Source organism: Sminthopsis crassicaudata, chromosome 2, assembly GCF_048593235.1.
Source record: "Sminthopsis crassicaudata isolate SCR6 chromosome 2, ASM4859323v1, whole genome shotgun sequence".
In the NCBI taxonomy this organism is placed as follows: domain Eukaryota; kingdom Metazoa; phylum Chordata; class Mammalia; order Dasyuromorphia; family Dasyuridae; genus Sminthopsis; species Sminthopsis crassicaudata.
The window spans coordinates 291,318,818-291,334,035 of NC_133618.1; the positions used below are offsets into that span (position 1 = coordinate 291,318,818).

The window sequence follows — 15,218 nt, forward strand, 5'->3', positions numbered from 1 at the left end:
AGTGCTATTATTTTATCCCTGTTTTACAGATGAGGAAACTAAGGCAGACAGAAATTAACTGACCTATCTAAGGTCATTTTGAAAATATTTGAGGCTGGTCATTTTGATTCTGGGTCCATTTCTCTATCTAATGAATCATCTAGCTTCCTAAACTTCAACTGACAAAGGAGTTCATGTCTCAAGAAAAGTCAAGAATCCCTGCCCTAGGGATTCATTCATCTAGATAAGATAGAAATCCCTAAGAAACTCACAATCTAGTTTATAAAATAACTATTAACTTAATTAATTCTGTTTTTACAAATCTACCTTAAAATGCTACTTTCTCAAGGAAATCTTCCTGGATTCCCCTTGGAACTCATATAGTACTTGACTTTGTACCTTTCTTATATATGTTTTGTATCATATTTTGCAGTTTTTTTCATAGAGAAAGGGAACTTCAGGAACAGAGAATTGTCTAAACAAAAGCACATGAGACTGTTGCTGCAAAAGGTAGAGAGCAATCTCATTAGACTTATGTCAAAGTATAAAAGGCCTTGAATGCCAGACAGAGAGGAGTTTGAACTTCACTGAGTAGACAATATAGAACAATGAATTATTTTGATAAAAGGTGTCACATTACCACATTTATGAATAGTTAAGATTGTCTTATAATTGTATTCAGGATGAATTGGAAAGGAGAAAGCTTTGAAGCAGAGATACCCGGAGCTCATTCAATTATTTCCCTGAACTATAATCTGGGTGATTTAAAAGCCTATCTTAGATAGTCAACTCTCCAAAAATTGATGAGACTCATCATATCCTGCAAATGCACATTCCTCAGCTCCCTTGAAGAGGAAGGTTATTACCTTAATTTTAGTGCTTTCTTTCTGTTAATTATTCCTATTTATCCTGTATACATTTTATTTTATATATATTTATTTGCTTGTCGTCTCTCCATTCAACTCCATCAGGTGCCGAAATAGTTCTGGACCTCTTTTTTGTAGCCCCAGCACTGAATAAATGTTTATGGATTGATGGATCATAACTATAGTTTAGGTGATTTATAATAAGAGCCTGAACTGTGGGAGTAAGAAAAGAGGCAACAAATATGATATATTGTTAATAGGACTTGGTAATTGATGGTGATGAGGAAACCCCAAAACTCTTAAAACCTCCTTGGACTCTGCTTCAGGGAAGGGACCCCACCCCAAGCACAGACAGTTTCATCCTTATCTAAAAACCCATTGGATTCTATTGAAATTCTAACCTTGGCTGAAACTCAAACCCAAAGCCAACCTGGGACTCCACCCACAGGCTCCTTCAGATTGTCCAAAGCCCCCTATTATAAAAAGAGTCAAATGGGAGTCCACTCTTTGCAGAGGTCCCAAACATGGCATCCTTACACCGGCCAAGTCAAGGATTTCTGCCCACTGGAACTGTGGTTCGGGTACCCTTTATCTCTACCCTTTACTAAACTAAACTTTACTTCCAAACCCCATAATAAAACTCTTTTATCAATCTAGGTTTTTGGGTCTGTAAATTCCTTTACAGAGGACTCTTGTGCCACTACTAGACCTCATTTAACTCTGTATCCTTGTGCCGAATCCAAAGGGGTTGCAGGGGTGCTCTAGACCTCAATTAAACCTAATTTCATTTAGGTGCCCCTTATCTAGTTCTCATCAATGGCACATGAGAGATGAGAGAAAGTGCAAAGATAACCCCAAGATCTAGTCCAACATTGCCCTAGTTGATTTAGCCACAAACCAATTTTGTCTTCAAAATAAATTGAACCATTGTGTTTGAAATTAAAAAAAAAAAAAAAAAAAAAAAAAAACCCAACTTAGAAACCACTTAACCTAGTCCCTTCACTTTGCAATAACAGATACCCAAAGGGATCTCTCTCTCCCTATTATATTTGAAATTCCTTATGTTCAGGATGTGTATGTATCTGGATTCATCTTCAATAGCTTCCTCAGTATCTACTATCACCAGTATTTTGCATACAGTAGGAACTTAATAAATGTTTGATGAATAGAATTAATTAAAATCCTTGCAATTAAGAACCCATACATGATTAATGTAGAGTTGACCAGAACATTTCCAGACCAGGAAATGTTGGCTTCTGCTCTCATTGGGTCATACCCACAATTCCATGCTCCCTTCTGGACATCACATTTTAGGAAGGATATTGATGAATAGGATCACATACAGGGCAGCTGAACTGAGGTGGGAAGGGTACTAGAGACTATCACATGAGAACCATGAAAAAATTATGACCATTTAACCCAAATAAGGCAAAATTTGTTTTTGCTTTAGGTTTTTTAAGGAGAGATAGAGAGCAACCATAATTTGTCTTAGAATATTTAAAATCTTCATAGGGAAGTTTTTGACTTGTTTTCCTTGATCTTGAGACACAAAATAAAAACAGACAAAAATCACAGAAAATCATATTGGGCATTTAAATCTCCTGCTCTCTTTCTACCTTTCCAGTCTTCTTACACATTAAGACTCTTTACAATCCCATCATAATGGCTAGGCTGCATAAGGATATTACATTTCCTATGTCTAAGTCTTTGTCTTTGCTATTCTCCATGACTAATTTTACCTCTATCTCTCATAATTCCTGGTTTCCTTCAAGACTTAAGTCAAGTGCTATATTCTGCCTGAAACCTTTTCTGATCTATCCTCCTCCATCCTGGCTGCTAATGCTCTCTTCCATAAACTTGCTTGTATTCATTTTGCATATGTTATGACTAGATGTATATATTTATATGTTGTCTCTCCCCATTAGAATATAAGCCCCTTGAGGGCAAGAACTGTTTCATTTTTATCTTTGTATTTCTAGGACCTATAAGAGGACTTAGCACATAGTAGGTTCTTAATAAATGCCTATTGATTAATTAAATGTTAGGAAGAACTTTCCAACAATGGTAAATATTTCTCAAAAAGTGGAACAGCTTATCTTGAGGTCTTCAAGCAGAGGCTAGATAATCATACTTTGGGGATGTTATAGATGAGGTTCATTATTTGGGTAGAAGTTGCACTCATTGATACCGGAGATCCTTTCCAGTTCTGGGGTTCTAGGACTCCATGCCAGTCTTGGATTTCTTTACCTACCTGGACAACAGTGGGTGATTTGTCCAAGGGCATCTCATTGAACCTGGTTGAAGTTGCCTGTGTGACTGGGTGAGGGCCATTCCCGTACTGACAGGTGAAGCAGGAGTCTCCATTACACCCTAGGTCCATGAGGAATTTCAGAAGGGAAAGACACTTCATGGAGAACATGATGGTGGCTGGGAAGGTGGTCGGGTGGCTGGAGATGTAGGCGTCAATGTTGGCCCCGTGGTCCAGCAGGAGCTCCATGGTCTTAAGGCAGCCGTGGCGAATGGAGATGAGCAGAGGGTTGATGATGTCCAGGTTGGGGCTTGCCCCAGCCTGTAGAAGCATTTCAGTAGCATAAATGTTGTTATTGATAACAGCAAAGTACAGGGGAGTGCTCCGCCTGTCCTCATACAACCGGGACCGCTCAGGGGAAAGAGTAGCATTGACATCGTAGCCAGCATCTAAGAGCCCCTCCAGCACATCATCATTATTCCTCTCAGCAGCCAGGTGAAGGGGGCTTATACCACTGCGCTTGACACGTGTACGGCTTGTCACAGGGAGCAGCATCTGAACAATCCTATGGAGCAAGGCAGAGAGAAGTTAGGGAAGGAAAGGAAGGAAAGGAAGGAAGGAAGGAAGAAAAGGAAGGAAAGGAAAGAAAAAAGGAAAGAAAGAAAGAAAAAAGAAAGAAAGAAATTCTGTAACTAATACAACCAGTGACCTTAAGTGACTTTTCTGACTCTCAGTTTCCTTGTCTATAAAAAGATATTCAATGGACCTAGTAGAGTCAGGAAAATCTCAGTTAAAAACCAGCCACAGGTACTTATTAAGTCTTAGGCAGGTGACTTAATCTTTATTTACCTTAATTTTCCTCATCTGTGAAATGGGAATAATAATTATTGTGAGTTATTGTGAGCATCAAGTAAAATAATATTTTTGAAATGCTTATAAGTTCTACATAAATATTAGTTATTGTTATTATAAAAAATGGAATAGTGTCATCTGTCCTTCATAAAAGTATTGTTACAAAGATAAAAGGAGGAAATAAATATATGAAAGCACTCTGAAAAATATAAATTACTGTTTCAGGAAGGTACTATTTTTTATCACAGTCAATAATTGATGCAGTCAGATGGCACACCATGCTAGGTTTGGAGTCAAGAAGAAATGATTCCAAATTCAGCAGACACTTACTAGTTATGACCCTAGGCACAGGACATAACCTATGTCTGCCTCAATTTCTTCAATTATAAAATGAAGATAATAACAGTACTGACTTCTCAGGATTATTGTGATGATCAAATGAGAATATTTGTAAAGCAATTAGCAAATAATAGGTACCATATATATAATATATATTAGTTATTCATACTAATTTAACAAACTTAGTATGTTCCTGGTACCATGTAAGTCCCCTGGGAGAGAAGTATGGACTAAGAGAGCCAAAAAGGTATAAAATATAATCCTTGTCACAGGAAATTTCATTTTAGCTGGGGAGACATTTTCTCTGGAGTCAGAGAATGTTAGTTCCAATTCCAGCTCTGATGTTTTTGATCTGTGTGACTCTGGAAAAGTTATTTGATCTCTCTGAGCCTTGGTTTTCTTAGCTGTTAAGTGAGGAGATGGAGCAGGGGGGGTATGCTGAACTCTGCTAATCAAATTTATAGTTTGAGTATTTACATCTAGGAATCAACCATTGCTGTAAATCAGGGTTTTGGCTTACTGTTTTGGTGATCATCTAGGATCTAGATTTAAGATAATATTAATTTGTTGTATTGTTTAGTCATGTAGGACTTTTTTTTGGCAAAGGGGTTTACCATTCCCTTCTCCTACTCATTTTAAAATGAAGAAACAGATAAACACAGTCAAGTGACTTGCTCAAAGTCACTAAGCCAGTAAATGTCTGAAACAGATTTGAACTCAGACTTTCCTGTCTCCAGAGCTGACATTGTGCTCACCTAACCTAGTGTTAATAATGCAGATTAAACTCTAAAATATTTTTAGAGAGCTGTTTGTTAAACCTTTTATCACCATACCACTACCTCTAAGCTATAATCTTAAAATAAATCCAGAAAAATTTAAGGAGTCATTCAGGATCAGTGAATTGTTAACATCAATGTCAGGTAAGCAGATTAAATAAATATAGAGATTAGTTTTGTGGTATTCATATGATGTTGTAACATCAAAGCTAAGTTATCTAAACTTACTAATTTCTAGTGACTTCAGATTCTAACATTCTACATTCTAAACATTTTGTAAAAATACTGTCACAATTCTATAGCACTTAAGATTTACAAATTGCTTTTCCCAAAGCTTTGTAAGGTAGACAAGGCAAAAATGATGATCTCCAATGACTGAAAAATTACAGTTATATGAGTGAAATAAAATATTGTCTGCAACAAATGTAAAACAAATGTAAAAGGGACAGTTTCAGCAAAATTTGGGAAGGCTTGTACAAACTGATGCAGAATAAAATGAAAAGAACCAATAAAACAATTTACATAATAATAATATTATGAAAAAAATAACTTCGAAAGGCTTAAGAACTCTGACCAATTAAGAGATCAACCAGGATTCCAGAGGATGGGTGAAGAAGTGTAACCCATTTCCTAACAGAAATTTGATAGACTCAAAAGGTAGCTAGCATAAGACAAATGTTTTGGGACATGATCAATATTTGACTATTCTTTTCTATGACTATTCATATTTATTATGAGGATTTGATGTTTCTTTTGTTCAATGGGGATGAGAGAGAAAAAATAAATACTTATTCACTTTTAAAAATGATAATTATATCCATTTTAAAACCAGAACACTGCATTTCAGATTTACTTCAGCTTCCAAGACTATTCCCTTTTGGTTCCAACATTGTGTCCTATATTCTAATTTATTCTGTATCCAAAACTCCCTTTCATTTCTAATATTCTCTGGTACTGATATCTTTTTATAAGGCTTATCACAAGGGCAGATTTATAGGACTATAATCCTTCTTTCAAAGTGTGCTAGAATTTCAATTTGTTTTGAATGATTCTTAATGTTTCTCTCCAACATAAGGCTTATCAGTTAATTTAGTCTGAGAGGTTTAGTGTGTGAAAATAAGTTGATTTATCCATATAGGCAAAAATAAATATATAAAATCTGAGATGATGTTATACATAGAAAAGTCATTTAGAAATATCACTGGCTCTTTCAGTTGTCTGACTTTCCTTCCACCACTCATCCCTTTGGCTTATGACAGTAAAGTCCCTTTCAAAAGGCAAATATTATCTTGGAGGTCTAACAAAGGTACTACTGTTTGGGGGAGGGCGGTGTTATGTGATTCTAGTATTCTTAAGTCAGAGGAATCCAGGAGGAATTAGACCAAGAACCGATAAACTTTATTTGGGTGGGAAGGGAGTCAAGACAGCTGGGGCCTAGTTCTCATCTTGTTGGAAGGTCACCATGTCTGACCCTTCATGTGACACAGAAAAATAGGGTCAAGGAAAGAAAATGCTTTGAAGAAAACTGAGTTTAAGGTACCATCAAAGAGAGAGGGTTATACCTGCATTAAGAGAAGGGAGGCAATACTCCCGCTCAATGAATTTTTTTTTCAGAAATGGCAAGGTGGTAAGCAGAGGAAACTTTGAATCAGTGGTTCTCTTTGGACTTTTGTTTTTTCTCAAAGAAAAGTTATAGGAACAAAGACCTTGAGCTGAAAGGGATTTCCAAGGTCATCTAATCTGACCTATCCAAATTTACAGATGAGAAAATAAAAGCCCAGAAGGTTAAGTTATTTATACATCATTACACAAGTAAAAGTCCTCTGATTGAAAAATCAATCTTTTTTCAGTATTGGTAAAAATATAATTATGATTAATTTCTCCAGAGGAATAGCTCACAATAGACCTTTTCCTGATGAGAGGTCAAAATATCTAACTCAGGAATGTCCAATGGTGCTGAATTTGTCTTAGTAGGTAATGAGTTCCCCATGACTGGAAGTAATTAAGCAGAAGCCAAATTGCTACGTGTCAAGAATAATATAGAGAAAGTGGTTTCATTAGGCTGAAGACTATACCAAATGACTTGGAAGGTAATAACATTCTCTCATTATAAGATGTTATGGTTCTGCATCCTTCTTTTGCAGAGTTGAAGGACTATGTGGGTGCAAGCTGGTTGATATGTTGATTGGTTTTAACTGACTGCTTTTTTCTTCCTCTCTTTTTTATGCTTAATTAAAGGCAAGGTAGTACTATGAAAAGAGAGCTAAACTTCAAGCTGGGCAACCTGGGTTCACATCTCACCTCTGAGTGTGTGGCTTTTGGGAAGACTTGTACAAATTGAGACAGAGTAAAATAAAATAATCTATGTAATAATAATATTATGTAGAAAAATAACTTTGAAAGATCTAGCTCATGGCTGTATGACCCTGTCCTGGTCATTCAACTTCTTAGTGTTCTAAATATTTTTCTAAGGTTATAAATTGTAGAGAAAGTGCTGACTTACATTGGTAGAGTTCCCTATACCAATGGAATCACAAGGACACTCCCCATTTTTTAGTTTTGTTTTGTTTTATTCATGTCTAATTCTTGATGACCCGATTTGGCAAAGACACTAGAGTAATTTTGCTATTTCTTTCTCCAGCTCATTTGACAGATGAGGAAATTGAGGCAAAGAGGTTTAAGTGACTTGCTCAAAGTCACACATAGATAGAAAGTGTCCAAATTTGAATGCAAAAAAAAAAAAAAAAAAAAAAAGAGTCTTCCTGACTGTAGGTTTAGGAGATTATCCACTGCACTGCCCTTTGTTTTATACTTCACTTTAAAGTATGTATCTCTAAGTGGTGAGGGGGAAAGGAGGAAGAAAGGAATATACTGAAAAAGGAAAGTGATTCAAAGATAAGATTTTAAGATTCTGTGATTTTGAGATTATATAATTCTAGGACTCACATTCTATAATTTTAGATTCTCTGCCAATGGCCAACAGACAAGGGCCCGTTGAGGAATGCAGATTCCTAATCTGACCCTAATCTCAGGTGACTACATCTTTTCACACATTTCAGTGAAGGGCAAGAACAGTTCATGGAGCAGATGCCCCGCAAACAGTTTCCCAGCTTACCCAAGTCCTGGCAAAATGAATTTTCTCTGGCCCCCTTGAAACCCAACACCATTAAGTCTCACACTATGACACCAGAAGAAAGTATTATTATTGGGATCTCAGGCTGTTATTTCACAAATCAATCTTTAAAACCTACAAAGGAAATTTACCCACTCAGGGGGATTCATGGCCTTATAATTTCTGTTTGTGCAAACTCAGGAGGTTTGATCTAGACCCGCAAAGGTGGCGGTCAAAGGAGGAAGGGCCGGGTGCTGTGGGCCTGGCCCTCAGCCATTCCTAACAAATGTTTTGTCATAGCCATAACATTCCCCAAGCACCCACTGTTTGGGGCCAGAGGGCTCTCTCTGTCCAGGCAGGGGTTAGCAGGGATCACAGGATCGTAGAGACAAACCTGGAAGGCACCTTATAGACCATCAAATCCAACGCCCTCACTTTGTAGATAAGGAAAACTGGGGCCCAAAAAGTAAATGACTTGCCAGGAATCAAATATCAGAGGTGGAATATAAGCTAAAATCTTTGTTGTTATTGTTCAATTGTGAGTTTATTATCACTGACTATTGAGTAATTTTTCTCTTGTTCTACTCTTTGTCATGGCATTTGGCGGTTTTCTTGGTAAACATACAGGAATGGTTTGTCATGTCTTTCTCAAGTCCATTTTACAAATGAGGAAATTGAGGCAAATAGGATAAAGTGATTTGCCCAGGATTACGTAACTATTAAGCATAGATTTGAACTCAGGAAAATTAATCTTCCTGATTCTCAGTTTATTTCTCTATCCACTGCATCACCCAGATGCCCCAAGCATCTGTTCTATCCACAACTTCTCAGATTCAGAGCATTATTGAAGACACCTGGAGGGTAATCTATTCCATTTAATAGGTCTATGACCATTGACAAGTAGTTTCTCCATATCTGAATCTTAGTTGGTTCTCTAAAGTTCTTGATAGTTCTCTAATGTGTGTGTATGTATATTATACTATAGAATGTGATTCCTACATATTATACATAGTATAAGTATTATACTCCCCATTGTTCTGATGCAGAAACTATGTATCAGTTCTTTTCTCATCTTAGGAGAGAGGGAGGACACATTGCTAGGGTTTTCCATTTTAAATGGGAGAATGACATTGAATACCCCTTGAAAACCTTCAGCATTTTTCCCCTCTAGGGAAAATAAAACAAAAATAAAGTTTCCCACTAGAAGCTTATCTGTACACAAAAATATAATTGGTCCTTGAGCATTCTCCCAAGAAAATATTGCCTGGCCTTTTCTTAACCTCTAGAGATATGAGCAGGGAGTACACATGCCTTCCTTCTCTTTTTTTCTAGTTCTCCATTTTACTATTAGCTATTTGGAGTATTTGACAGTAAGTAATGTTTCTATCTTTTATGGAAGGACCTCACTGGGCAACAATAGATGAAGGAAGCTGTGTATAAATTAAATTTTTATAAAATGATTCATATTGTAAGCATACTGGAGAAGCACCATGGAGATTTACAGAAACCCTGTGGAAAAACCTAGAAAGTAAAGAATGACCCTAATGAGTCTTTTGTGTGAATAAGGATTTTCATAAATCAATCTGTTTCAAGTGAGAAACACCAATAGGTGGAAACTTGGGAAACAGAACCAACGAATGTAATAATAGGAAGATATCTTAGAACAACAGAAAGATCAACAAGCATTTATTAATTGCCTACTAAGTGTCTAACACTGTGCTAAGAGCTTTACAAACATCTCATTTGATCTCTGTTAAGATGAGAATCTTAGCTCAGGAAAGAGCCAAACACCATAGAAATGAAAAGGACGCTTCCCTCAGTGAAAATATTGTGATTTTTATGTTATCCAGCCTTCATGCTTTTACTTCTGAAGGTCTATAAGGGACATTCTTACAAAATTACACTAAATTTGTGTACCTCCTGAGGGGTCACCATGGAGGATATCATTCCAAATACCAGAGCAGTTAATAATGATTGTCTACTTGGCACAGTGACCAGTCATTTCTAAAAAACATGTGGTGCTGGCTGCTTGGGAGATAGTGTGTTAACGCTTCATTTCACACCAGTGAAAAAATATCAGGTCTGTACTTGACCTCTGAGCTGTGATAGAATAAGACTTTGTCATTAATTATATTAATTATAACTATGGAAAGAGCTTTGAGCCAAGAATGAGTCTAAGAAGAGCGCATAAGTCAAGCTTGTCAGGAGATTCACAGACTCATAGACTGAGAGAGCTGGAAGTGACCTTAGAAGCCCCTGACTCTGACCCTTTCCTTTTGCAGAAGAGGTTCAGAGTGTGGTTAAGTCACACAGCTAGCAAGTACCTGAGGCAAATATTTGAATCGTAGTCTTCCTGATTTCAAGAGCAATGGTCCATCCACTAAGTCATGCTAACTTCATCCAACCCAAATACAATCAACTTTCCACAACTGAAATGTCTCCAAAGTTCTGTGTGAGTCAGTTTCTAAATTGAATCATATCATAAACATATTAGGAGATGCTGATATCTAAAAGATTCCTGCCCAGGACATACATGTAAAACAAAGAATTGTGTCCATCCTCATACATTTTGGGTGTATATGGATTTTCACGTATCCAACTTGCTTAAAGTAAGGAAAACTTGTAGATGGAAATTAGGAAACTACAGAAGAATATCTGAGTCCACTGACCATTTTGCAAATTTTGATTAAGTCCCTAGCCATTGTCAAACAACTGGGATCAGCTGGGTCAAATTAGAAGGTATCTAAGGGTCAGACACTGAGGTGCATAAGGAATAAAGAAATCATCTTATCTGAACATGGTATATCACTGTGTCCAGCAAGATGTTTTGCATTGTTTTAGGCTTTTTTTTTAATTGTTTTTGCTGTCTTTAATGGGATAGGGAGCAGTTACCTCTGCCAAAGCAGATCAGAACCTCTTTGTAACTTTAAGAATGAATGAGCAAATTAATTTACAAGTCTGTCTCTGAAAGCATTCCAAAACCTTTTGCCATCATCTAGTATTTTAAACAATTTAACCATACCTGCCTTCATTAACACAGATAAATGAAATTTGATGCAATGTATTTCTCTACCAAAAAAGTACTGTCATAAAACAATAGCAAAAAATTATTAATATTTACATTTTTCTTCAGGAAATTCAACTGACAATTAGTTTCCTTTCCTGCAAAATGAACTGGAGAAGGAAATGGCAACCCACTTCAATATCTTTGCCAAGAAAACTCCAAATGGGATAACAAAGAGTCAGACATGATTGAACAACAACAAACAAAACAACAACAAAAATATGATATCTAAAATTAAACACAATATCCCAGAGCTGAATCCAAAAGGACTACCATTCCCTTATTCCTGGAAGCTATGCATCTCCTAACACATTTAATTCAAGATCACAGACATGTTTTTTGGGTTGCCATAATCATTTGGGTTGCCTTCCACCATTTCAACATTTAGGATTAGTTGAATGTAATTTTTTTTGTTGTTAGTTTTTCAGTAATAATAAGACAAAAGAGAAAGGGGATGACAGAGGATGAGATGGACAGATAGTGTAATGAAAATAATGAATGTGAATTATGGACAATCTTCAAGAGAATGGAGGGCAAAAGGATCTGGCATGCTATGGTCCAAGGGTTCACAAAGAGCCAGATTGACTGAACAACAACAACAGAATCTTCTGGGGGGAGCTGGTTTAGAAAGTTCAGACACTATATTTGAGCCAGGTGGACATTTGGTTTCACCTAATATCATGAATGTATTATATACACACCATTCTACAACCTCTTCAGCTCCTGGGACAGGATCATACTGATCCCACATATTTTACCCTGGGCCTTTGGGCAGAACTACCCATCTCAATACCTGGGACCCCTCCATAGAGAAGGAATCAGAATGTCTGGGAAGTTCTGGTGTAAGTCCCTAACAGCAGCAGAATTGATGTGGGAGCCTGACTCCAGGATCATGAGGTCCATGAAATTGTTGGGGGGGGTTTATATTTTGATAACTGTATTTAAATATAATTAATTTCATTTGTCATCCCTTACATTTTATTTTTATGTACTTAAAATTGTTATTCTGAAGAATCCATAACTTCATCAGACTTCCAAAAGAATAGAACTAAAAAACAAAATTAATCTAGAAGAACAAAAAAAATCAAGAATATCAAAGAAATTAATGAAAAAATACAAAGGAAAGTGGCTTAGCAATATCAGATCTGAAACTATATCATAAAACACTAACCCTCAAAACTATCTGATACTGGCTAAGAAATAGAGAAGTGGATCAGTGGAATAGATTAGAGGCAAAAGACACAGTAATCAATAACCATAGTAACCTAGTGCATAATGAACCCATAGCTTCTGGGATAAAAACTCACTATTTGACAAAAATTGCTGGAAAAACTGGAAAACAATAGGACACAAATTAGATATAGGCTAACACCTCATGCCGTGTATCAAGATAAAGACTAAATGGGTGTATAATTTTAGATAATTAAAGGGGAACTATAAGTAACTTAGAAGAGCAAAAAATAATCTACCAATCATACTTATTGGAAAGGGAAAAATTCTTGATCAAACAAAAGTTAGAGAAAATTACAAAATGCAAAATAGGTAATTTTCATTATATTAAATTAAAAAGCTTTTGTACAAATAGACTGACAAAAGGACCCACAACACACACACACACACACACACACACACACACACACACACACACACACACACAATTGTTAAGAACCTCTGGAATTCCTAAAGTTTCTTCTCACTCTGACATCTAATGATCCTCTGAATGATTCTCCCCTTCCTACCCACATAAGGCAGTGTTGATCCCTAAGTGTAAGGTTCTCATCTATGTGCAATTTATAGGATAATGGAATCAGTAACAGTTCCCTTTTATTCCAACTCCAGAGAGAAGAATTTTGTTCCTCTGTCAGTTCAATGATTAATTCTCTAGGACAGAGCAGTAGAAAGAGAGATGGAGAGGGAGATGGGGGTGTAAGAGAAATAAGGTGTTATCAACTCACTTGTAATTGCCTCGTTTGGAAGCAATATGAAGAGGTAACAACCCATCCTTATTGGCTTTGTTGGCATCTGCTCCCTGAGACAAGAGGAACTCCACCACATCTTCATGTTCATTTTTACATGCTTCGTAGAGGGCTGAGGCACTGTCGCTGGCCTGAGTATTAATGTCCGCACCTAGCCAGGATCAAAAGGATTGGTTTAATGATTGGAAGATGTTGGCAAAATTGTGGAGGGGACAAAAGTCTTTTGGGGGATATTACTTCCTGATCTGTCCTATTTTTTTATTATCTTTTTTCTTCCTGTCAGGTTCTCAGGTCTCTCCCATCTAAGAAGAAAGTACATTTGATGAACACATATACATTATAGTAGTAGTAATTTAAGGCCTCACATTCCCATTGACCTGGGAGTCCCCATGGATATTGGCCTTGAAACCAGGAGAAATACACTGAATTTGAACCCATAAAACCAAGGTTCAAATTACAGTTCTATTTAGTATCCCCTTTACTTCCTCACTGCCATTCATCCAAATGTGCAATCAATTGCCCAATTTTATTGTTTCAGTTAAGTCCCCTTGACTCAAACAGTTACATCATGGGTGAGACTTTCGACCAAAGGTTCAATCTTTCCTTGAACTATTTTTGATTGTTTTGGGGGGGAGGAGAGGGGGCTGGAGGCAATTGGGGTTAATTACTTGCCCAGGATCACATGACTATTAAGTGTCTGAAGCTGAATTTGAACTCAGATTTTCCTGACTTCAAGACCAGTGCTCTATTCACTGTGCCAACTATCTGTCCCTATCCCCTGGACTGTTGCAATAACCTTCAAAATGATTTATTTGCTTTGAGTCTCCCCCTACTCCAATCTCCACTCAGTTACCAAAATGACTTTTTCCCAAGTGTAGATCTGAGCAAGTAACCCTATTCAATAAATTCAGTGGTTTTCTATTTTCTGCAGAATCAAATATAAAGTTCTTTAATATTTAAAGTACTTCACACCATAGTCCCTTTGTACCTCTACATTCTTTATAATCAAGTCCATTTACTTTTCTAGCACACAATATTCTATCTCCTGTGTCTGGGCCTTTTTTAATAGCTGTCCCCTACAATGAAATGGGCAGTTACTGTTGCAGTGGGTCCTGAGACAGGAATCAGGAAGACCTGTTTTCAAATATGATCTCAAATACTTAGTAGGTATGGGACCCTGGACAAATCACTTTACCCTGTTTGCCTCAATTTCCTCATCTGTAAAATGAGCTGGAGAAGGAAATGGCAAACCAATCCAGTATCTTTGCAAGAAAATCTCAAATGGGGTCACAAACAGTCAGACATGACTGGGAAAAAAATACCTGAACAATAATATAACAAATGGCACTTAAATGCTTAATGAATTGAACTGAATTGAATTGAATGGCCCTTTCTAATTTTAAAACTCAAAACACAACATGAAAGGCCTCTTTATCGATTTCCATTAAAAACTTCATCCTCATCAGACAAGTTGTTCACCCACCCAAGAAAAATGCTTTTATTTATAAATATATATAGCATGTGAAGGTATGGGGGTGGGAAGAAAAATGCACATAGAATTCAAGAGTATTTTTATCTATAATATACCTGACTCTTGACATCATCTAACATGTGCTGCTGTCCTCCACAATCCCACTTCCTTAGCTCTAGGGACCCACTCCTCTGCCTCTGTCTCCAACTGTCCAGTACATATTTGTCCTAAACCAGTGAACAAATCTTTCTGCTCTGCTCAGATGTTTGCTAAACCCATCAGATGTTTCTCCAAGCATAAAAGCTGCCTGCCAACTCTTACATTCCCTTGACCCAAATGCCCGGGCCATGTTTGGCAATTTTAAAATGTCAGAGCTAGAAATAGTATGGGGATGGTAATGAGCAAAAAAGGACATTTTATTAAGAAGGAAAAAAAATAATTGATGATTTATGGAATATTGGATTGAAAAACTAACCTCTGAGAATTCATTTGCACCCACATTGAGGTTTTGTTTGGTTTTGTTTTTTCCACCTTT

At 36.8% G+C, this 15,218-nt stretch overlaps 1 protein-coding gene across 4 annotated transcripts in view; it reads right to left on the reverse strand.

The window, feature by feature from the left end:
• Positions 1–15,218, reverse strand: part of ASB2 (ankyrin repeat and SOCS box containing 2) — a 259,403-nt gene that overhangs the window by 4,040 nt on the left and 240,145 nt on the right. For all 4 annotated transcript variants that reach the window (XM_074289702.1, XM_074289700.1, XM_074289699.1 and 1 more), the window contains 2 exons: positions 13,192–13,363; positions 3,097–3,658 (listed from right to left, as the gene is read on the reverse strand). In XM_074289702.1, the coding sequence (XP_074145803.1) occupies positions 3,097–3,658; positions 13,192–13,363 (734 nt within the window). The remainder of the gene's footprint in view (positions 1–3,096; positions 3,659–13,191; positions 13,364–15,218) is intronic.